Source organism: Myripristis murdjan, chromosome 8 (assembly GCF_902150065.1).
Source record: "Myripristis murdjan chromosome 8, fMyrMur1.1, whole genome shotgun sequence".
Lineage (NCBI taxonomy): Eukaryota > Metazoa > Chordata > Actinopteri > Holocentriformes > Holocentridae > Myripristis > Myripristis murdjan.
The window spans coordinates 22,761,669-22,770,983 of NC_043987.1; the positions used below are offsets into that span (position 1 = coordinate 22,761,669).

Genomic DNA, 9,315 nt, shown 5'->3' on the forward strand with positions numbered 1-9,315 from the left:
GGAGACCAGTCTGAGAAAAACAGAGTATCTAACAGTGACAACATGCTGCCTACAGGGAGACACCATGAAAAGAAAAAACAAAAAAGTTACATGCAGTTCCTCACAATTGTTGCAAAAACAGAGGCTTAAAATGTAGAAAATAAAAATAAAAGACGTACAGAGTGCAAATTCTCCTCTTTTGAATGAAGAGTATGTTTTTCCAGCTTCTGTCTTCTTTCCGCTGTTGAATTCCCTCTAAATATGAAGTCGATGGAAATGAACAAAATCACCCATTCTAGCAAAATATCATCCAAACACAACTTTTAAACTCTGGTTGACCTCCTCTTGATTTATCAGGAGGAAATACAGCCTTTCTTTCTCAGAATTCATAATAACTTCCACTAAATTCACTTTTTAAGGAAGGTAGATTACAGTCAACATAATTTACATTTAAATAAAGCGGTTCTTACAACCATTTGGGTTTTGAAACTCTAATCATGGAAGCTGAACTTAAGTTGATTTACCGGCTGTAGCTTTTGCTCAGTTAGTTGGATTTTACTAGTTCACCATGAGTACATGTGTGTTCAATATTGTGAAGCAATCCAATTAATTTTATAGGATTCACATTCACACGTCTGCAGGAAACAGCTGAGCTCTTCATCCATCCATCCATTTTGGTTAGAAAACCTAAAGTAAATAACCTGATTTTTCACCACTCCAGTCTAATACATAATGTATTTTCTCTCTCTCTCTCTCTCTCTCTCTCTCTCTCTCTCTCTCAGCCTCCACTTGATAAAAGTAACTTGATCGGGTCTTTTTATCTGTTTGACGTGATGTGTAAACAAGGCCTCTGCCTCCGCTCTGCCGCTGATTAAACTCCACAGCTTAGTGTCATGTTGCCCTTTACAGATACAACTTCAACTCCAGCTGCAGGCTTTTCCCGCCGGACAAAACACACAGTATGATTCAAAAGTACGGCACTGTGCTCCGATGAAGACTCGATGATGAAGAGTGTAGAAATAAATGATTATATGCATTCAAGCCATGAATGTCTGAAAACTCTATTTCCCATAGTCAAAAAGTTAATTATGAAATAACGGTGTTTTTCAGGCTAGTTTAATTTTCAGACTTCTTCAGTAATTTTAACCAAATAGTCCATCATCAAGTAAGAAAAATAAGATCTGAGCTGATGACAACATTTCATTCAGAGCAGAAAGAGGAACTGGCAGCATCCTGATTACTAATCACTCACAACTGCAGTGTTGTGACAGTGGAAGAGCAGCGACTAACAACACAAATTATGAATGAAGATGACTTAAATTTGGTGAAGTAAATTATGGCAGCCAGAATAACTCCACCTCATATACATTTTAAAATAAATTACTCTTTCCTCTCATTTCTCTCCTTATGTAGGTTCATGTTGGTTGCATTGTGATTGAGCATCAACACTCAAAGTTAATTTCTCCATCTATTTTTGAACTTTTGCCCTAATGATGAGACTAAGCCCATTGGTTATATTTATATTTAGATCCTGTGCTGTCAGCGGTGCTTTCCCTTCATGGATGATTTGGGTATTCAATGCAGCATTTGCCAGGGGTGAAAATAACTAATTACATTTACTTAGGTTACTGTAGTTGAGTAGCTTTTTGTGTACTTGTACTTTTTTGAATATATTTTTTAAAGTCAGTAATTTAACTTTTACTTAAGTACATTTTGAATATTGCACTTCATTTTAACATTTTAAACACATTTTAAATCACATTGATTACTGAGAACAAATGACCAACAACAGATTGTGGAACCTTTCACAATAAAAGCTCATTCAGCAAAGATGAGAGGAGGAACCTGCCTGTACTTTGTTGGTTCCACTTTTAGCCATTTCCAAATTTCACAGTAAAAGCCGCACGATGAAAAAACGCAGATGGTCAATGGAAACGAGGACCGTTTAGACTCAACTGGCAGAAAAGGTGGAATAACTGTGGAGCAGAGAGTCGTCACTTCAGTTTTCCCCACAACAATTTTGCTTAATGCACCTTTAAAACAAACTAGTTTGAAGCATGTTCTCTCCTCCTTTTCTAACTGCTCGGAAAAGATCACAGCTAACACACTTGCTGTTTCGATAGAAGTAACTCAGTCACTTTTACTCCCAGTACACTTTAAATGAAGTACTTTTTACTTTTACCTCAGTAGATTTTTACAGTAGAACTTCTGCTTAAGTAAAATATCAGCAAAGTAACAGTAGTTGTTCTTGAGTAGCGAACTGTAGTATGGATTTGCAGTGTGTGCAGGTGTGAGTAATTAATATTCTGCCCTCCCATCACTGAAACAATCATGTATTCCTTAATAATTGTAATGAAAATATCTACATTAAATTGATTTGAGCTCATGTATTGAATTAATACTGTACTTTGATATCAGTCAAATTACAGAGTGCAGCTGCTGTACGAAGAACAAACGTGATTGTTTCCCTGGAGGTGATGTGATGTGCCACTCTTACTGTATTAGCCCACTGATCTCTGGCTCAGGGACAGAAATAACATAATTTCTCCATTTGAGAAATATTCCCCTTTTAACACAGCTTTATTCGGTGCAGTTATGCCTTGTTTTATATCTGACTGTCTACAAAATAGCTGCCCCAGAGTCTCATGCTCCAGCATGCTTCAGTTTGTATCACACAACATTCATAATTGTTATTAAAAAAAAAAAAAAAGCTCAGCGTACTTTATTCACCATAGTCCTTCAGGGTCTTTTTTTGAGTCACTTATAAATTAAAGTTAAGCTGACTAATTAACTGCCACGCATTTAAAACTTACAAAAAAAAAGGTTGATTAATTGTAATTTTACTGTGGTGTGGCTGTGCCTGGTTGTTTTATTATTCTGGTGTTTATAAAACTGGATTCTCAAAGCAGCGTTATAATGAACATGTTTATTTCCCACCACCATTTTACATCAGTCAGTCACCCCTCATTTGAATCACAGAGCTTCAAACGGCAAAGAGTGATTGGGACTGAATCCAAATCAGTGATAAATCAATGGGAACACTGCGGGCACATCTACTGCTTTTGCTGTAAAGGATAATAAACTCATAAACTTTGAATCTCTCGTAAAAACTTCCACTTACAAGAGGTGAGGTGGCTCAGTGGCTAGCACTCATAAAATGTCCCTTTGGTGCATCTCTTCCCCCCTTCAGGTCATTCTCAGCTCTGCCCTGTCCAATAAAGCAGAAAGTCAGAAGTCTAAATCCAGACTGTCGTGTCCAACACTGCAAAAGGTTTCTATACAGTCAATAAAATTCTGCAAAAGTCGTGGAATTTGAAATTGTGTCTTCCCAACCTGGAAATGTCTTGGAAAATGATGAAATATCCCTGAAATCATGAGTATTTTTAAAATAATGATCATCATTTTTTCAAGTCAAGCTAGAACATGAGAAGAGACTCCAGTTAAGGTATTTTTTATTTCCTAGAAATCAGCTCTTGCATCATTCTAAGAAACGAGAGTCAACAAAGAGACATGGCAGCTTTTATGAGACACATTTTATTGGTCTTGTGATTCCACCCCCTGGTTGTAAAGGTAAAGTTTTTTTACTCTTTACACCACACATATTCATGGAGATTCCTGTCCGGCTCCTCCAGAGAGCGTGTCGAAGTTTCCTTGAGCAAGACATTGAACCCCCCTGACCGCTGCTGATGGGCAGTGTGTGAATGTGTGTGTGTGTGTGTGTGTGTGTGTGTGTGTGTGTGTGTGTGTGTGTGTGTGTGTGCATGGGTGAATGTGAGGTCAATGCTGTAAAGTGCTTTGAGTGGCTGGCAGACCAGGAAAGCGCTATAGAACTACAGTCCATTTACCATTTATGTTGTGACGGAAAAGTTATGGACAGCTTTTTGGAAGTGAATGGGAAAATAACTGTAGAAACCCTGATTGTAGAAAACAGTCATTTTCACCAAGTCCTTTATTAACTCTGAAAGCAGCCTCCTGAATTCCTCTGTATCTCAGAGAGACATCAGCTGCATGATGGGATATTCCCTGTTGCAGTGTGTGACACATTGATGGTTCACTGACTAGAAATAAAGAAAATGACATCCCAAAACCAAGTTGGATGGCTGCTGGATCCAGAAAATAACTTACAAATGCAGAACAGATCCGCACACCAAATAGCTCCCACGTAGGATTTTTAATTATTTGTGGGCTGTGTGATGTTTTGAACCGCGAGGATCTTCCCCAGGCCTCTGATTAATGGCGACTCTGCATTAATCAGAAATCCAAGGAAGAGCTGGATTGTGGCTCACAGCAGCAAATAATTAAAGATCCTGCATAGGAGCTATTTGGTTTAGCGACTAACACAATATCCACGCCCAGCCAAACCGCTCAGCCTCGGGTCATTATGCCTCAGACTGCGTAACGGCATGGTGGCCGGGCTGTTCATGGAGCTTCACGGGAATTTGAAAGGTAACCCCGCTGCATAAGAAACCCCGAGGACATGCTGATGAGAAGGAAAAGGTTTCCCGCTGATGCACCGCTTCACAGCCTGGGCGCTCAGTCAGGGATACGAATGTCCATTCAACCTTATGCTGAAGAAACACACTCTTTTGGATGGGAAAGGCTGCATCATCCGTTTGTTGATGTTCATGGATCATGCAAGTTAATATTTTTTGTAAATGGTTTGATATTAAAACACTGTTATCCCCATTTTCAGCAATGTTTACCTTGGCTTGTGACAATTTCATGGACTCCCATCAATCTAAAACATACTGTCTTGTTTTTCAAACTGAGGAATGAGTGTGATAGGTAAACTTAGGTTTTACATGTATATTGAGGCTATAAAAGATTTGTGCACATTTACAGAGCAATTTCGAGTCAGTTAAGAAAGTAATTGAGTGTATTTTTCATTTACAAATCAAGCGATTCAGTGTCACGGTCCCTTTCTTGTCCTCTGCAAGTTCCTGGAGGGTAGCTTGTGAGAAGCAGAAAAAGAGCAGCACTGCAAAATCAGTAACTAACAAATACAATAACTAACTAATTTAAGATAAGCATGCAGTTTGCTGTTGCCGTTTTGGAGAGTTTTTGAAGCTGTACACATGACAAGACAAGTGCAAAGGTCAGGAACTGGCCTTGTCAAAATCAGAAAGGTGTTCAAAGTGGGAGTCAGACCTCTGCAGGGGGGAGACTCGGAGACTGAGGGTGAAAAAGATGCTCACGAACTGGAGTACATCCATGTTCCTGGGTCCTTTACTCCCCAGTTCAATAATTTCTGAACAAACATTAACCCTAACCCCCTAAACATAGAGCTGGAGACCTCAGCTGGACCCCAGCAATAAGGTCCCCTTTTCATGTTCCCATTATGTGCTAAAATCTGGGGAATATAGGAATGACTCATCGACAATTCCTAGTAATTAATTTTTTTATTGGTTATCAAAAAGAGGTCATTATGTAGTCTATGATATGGTCAATGAATGTTCCCTGGCATGGTAGTTATGGGAATTTTTTACCGGTAGTCCCATATAGTAATAAACGCCTATGGAGCTGGACCTTTTAGTATCGTCTTAATTTCTGTCACAGAGCAATGTTGGCCAGCTTAGCTACATTTTTATGGTTTCAAACAGCAGCCACAAGATCCCAGGTATCCAGAAATTGAGCTAACCTAAAATAAGGGTAGGCGTCATTTTCCAAACTGTCAGAGGGGAAACCTGCTGAGCCAGTTTCTTTCAAAATAACAGGAATATGGAGACAACCTCACCAGGTGCTACCGATGGATGTATGAAGAGACTGTGATCATTTTTGTCTTTTTGATACCACAGTGTGTGATTCTTTGGGCTGGAGAAGTAGTTTATGACCCTGAAAATATAATTATGTCCATACTTTAGGCATACAGGTGACCCAGGGTGAATACTCTTGCTCTTTTGCAAGTAGTCCGGCTCGACACTAATCACCGTTCTGAATTCATCCGCTACCCAACTTGTAACCATAGCAACACTGAAAAGCACAGCTGTCAAAGTTTAGCAGTTATCCTCTTGATAAAGTAACAACCAGCAAGGAAAACACACCAATGGATTTGTTTTTATATTGTTCCCTCTTCTTTCTTCTATATTGTTAGTAAATGACCACGGTGTAAGCGGAATAATCAACTCGCAGGTGTATGTTAAACAGTTTTAAGGCACTTCGCGGTTTATCGCGCACCAACTTGCTTGATTTTGATTATCTCTTACGTATAAATTGAGCAAGCGGTATCTCTGTCACACGAACACACATATTATGATAGGTAAGGTCGCCTGTTTTGGTGTTTTTTGTTCTGTTTGAGAGCAAAGTCTCCTCTTTTTGGCTTGTTTCATGGATCTAGTTGCCTGAGTCTCTCGCGAGATTCGACAACGGTGCTCGTACACATCCGGTTAAAAACAGCGCGGGTAACTAAACTAACTCACCCAAACGGGAGTCCCGGCGGCTGGGAAAGTGGTAACTTTAACTTCAAGGATGTTTAAGACGGAGAAACCCGCAGAGGAGAGGAAACGACCGCCGCCTGTCAAAGTCCTTTCCGGCCAGCTGAGGGACGGAGCTCTCAGGGCGGGAGAGTGTGTCGTCAGGGCCGGCCGCGGTCGCTCGGTCCCGGTGTCTCTGGTGTGGATGCAGGGGACCGTCCTGGAGGCCCAGCCGGACCGAAACACCGTGCTGCTGATGGACGAGACCGGGACCTTTGCCGTCCAGGGTGTCAACAACGTCCCCCAGGGGAAATCATGTCTGTCCCAAGGTAAGACTTCACTGGAGACCGGTGCGAGTCAGATAGTGTCTGGAGGAAAGTTAGTGCGAAACGCCCAAAGACACCCGGAGAAATAACTTCCCATTAAGTCCGCTAATACTCACTGTTTACATGCGCCTGGAGGAAGCAGTGAGTTTATAATGAGACGGAATATTAGGGCCACAGTAGGGGTGGGAGGATGTAATATTCCCAGAAAAAAAAAAAAAAAAAAACTATATTCTGGAATTTAAGTGGTAAATTTACGAGGAAAAAAAAAACTAGAAAAACGAACATGAGAAAAAACAAGGATATTCTGGATTATTATGTCACGAATGTAAGAGAAAAAAAGTTGTGTGTGTGTGTGAGAGAGAGAGAGAGAGAGAGAGAGAGAGAGAGAGAGAGAGAGAGAGAGAGAGAGAGAGAGAGAGAGAGAGAGAGAGTGAAGGAACCACATTGCGTCACTTTGTTGAATATGCTTCTTGGTTCCTTGACCAAAAAAGTAAAAGGAAAAATATTAAGTTTTTTTTCATAAATTTGTGACTTTATAATATCAGATTTTTTGAGTTCAAGCTGTTATAGAGTTTATTTTGGCAAGCTTATGGTACTTATGGTGTCTGTGATTTTACTCTAACAGACTTTTTTTGACAGTAAAGTGTAGCTGCACAATTGCACAACGCCTAATGTATTGATAATGGATTTGTTCTTCTATATTATTAATTTTGTTATATGATTTATAGTTATCTTTCCAACAAGGTTTAATTTGATTGTGGGCATGCAGATTGTGTTGATGAAGCAAATTGCTATGCAAAATTACTGTGGGTTGTTTGAAATGAAGATAATTAATTCAGTTGACCTAACAAAAGAAGAAAAGCCTGCCTGACAATGAAAACCATGTAGACTTCACCATCAAGTTACATTTTTATTTCACATTTTTTGTCAGTGGAGTCTAAAAGGTCTTCAGTTCAAAGCAGAGCACCTTTGAACTGCCAGATTAAATTAAGAATGTGGCCTAAACCAGTTTGAACAATGAATAAAATCTAATAGTTCTGTCTTGGTCATTTATGCAGTGGAAACTGTTTTGTCACCATGATTGAGTCTGTTTCTGTCTCTGGCACATTTGACATATTTTTAACAAGCCCTTATTTGATGTGGTTCCTTTAACATTTGTACCGCTATCGCATGATTTGGAAAAATGAAAATGACCTATGCTGACAGAATAAAATAAGAATGTAAACTCAACTTTCCAAGTATGTTCTGTACTTAGACTGTTGTTAGGAGAAAAAAAAATGTCCATAACATACAGACTGCTTGTGAGAAATTATTTTTTCCATGTCTTTAATTACTGGAACACATTTGATCAACACTGAGGACAGTGTACCATCTTTATATCAGGAGGCGTGACATTTCCAAAATCCTATCCATATGACTGTCCTCCTTTGTTGGTAGAATTTATTCTGAGCATCCACCTCCATGCCCCTCTATCTCACTGTCTCTCCCTCTCTCCAGGTAAATATGTCATGGTGATGGGTGTCATCCAAGCCACCTCCCCGGAGCCAGTCATCTGTGCAGTGAAGATGGCAGACCTCTCTGAGTGCGCTGCAGTTCACAGACGGATGTGGAAGCTGGAGGTGGAGGACCTGCAGCAGCTGCTCACCTGAATGCAGTAGTGCCGGTGGAAATATTGGCTGCATGCTCCTGCTGCATACCGTGCCGTGTCAGACCGTTTTCAGTGTATATGCCTTGCAGAGGGATGGATGCTAGATCATGTCTTTATTTGCCCCCACCCTTTTTTGACCAGACTGTGCATACCCTAATTGCAACATGTATGCTTTGAATTACTGGAGTTCAGTACTTTCTGTTCAGAGTTTATCAGTGCACAGCAGAATGACCAGATCAGAGAGTACAGATTAACCGTGACACCATTGGATTGTAGCTAAGAGACTTGAGGATTGTTTCTGTCACATCAGTAGACCAGACTATAACTGGAACCATGTACATAGTTAATGTGCTGCTGTCACGATCCCCTAGGCCTAGAGGAAGGAAAATGTTTTTTAAGCTTGACCTTCTTCCTCCAGAGATCAGAGGTGAAGGTCAGGAGCCCTGCAGCTGTTTGGCTCCTCAGGGGTGGTGCAGCACAGCCGCTGCGTGCCAACATGAAGCATGAACACAGGTCATCCAGCTAAAGGAGGGTCTCTACACCCACCCTGTGACTGCAGTGATGACCTTTCTGCAGTCTGCCACATCGTCTCCCTCCAGTTACTAGCTGTAAAATGTGTCCGCTGAGCCATGAACCAAACCCAGACACAGGCCTCCAGTATGATTTACTTGAAGCTGAACCTCTTTGTTTACTTTAGAGCCTTACCTTGGTCCAGGGTTTATGGTGTGACATACAGCAGCATGCTTGTAATCCTCTGCTATGAATGTAATGCACACTTCCAGGAATGAAACTGTTCGAAGGAGCCATTTCCCACTAGACTACCAATTATTATAAGCCAGATTCTTCTATAAAAGTCAGCATTTCAGTTGTCACAATTTAAGATGTAACTCAGACTATTTTTGTTGTAAATCAAATGAATTCAACAACTTGCAGTTTTGTTTTAATAGGTTCA

General features: G+C 40.4%; 1 protein-coding gene across 1 annotated transcript; it reads left to right on the forward strand.

Annotated features, from left to right (window-relative positions):
* The first annotated feature begins 5,983 nt into the window (after window positions 1-5,983).
* On the forward strand, window positions 5,984-8,597 carry rmi2 (RecQ mediated genome instability 2). The gene is made up of 2 exons (XM_030058272.1): window positions 5,984-6,718; window positions 8,213-8,597. The coding sequence occupies exons 1-2, from the start codon at window positions 6,445-6,447 to the stop codon at window positions 8,362-8,364; spliced, it is 426 nt and encodes a 141-aa protein (XP_029914132.1). The 5' UTR covers window positions 5,984-6,444; the 3' UTR covers window positions 8,365-8,597.
* The last annotated feature ends 718 nt before the right edge of the window (window positions 8,598-9,315 follow it).

Bases quoted from the DNA above. Each gene is read 5' to 3' on its own strand.
- rmi2 (XM_030058272.1), top strand. From the start codon at position 6,445: ATGTTTAAGACGGAGAAACCCGCAGAGGAGAGGAAACGACCGCCGCCT. The intron at 6,719-8,212 runs GTAAGACTTCAC...CCCTCTCTCCAG, and splicing joins GAAATCATGTCTGTCCCAAG to GTAAATATGTCATGGTGATG.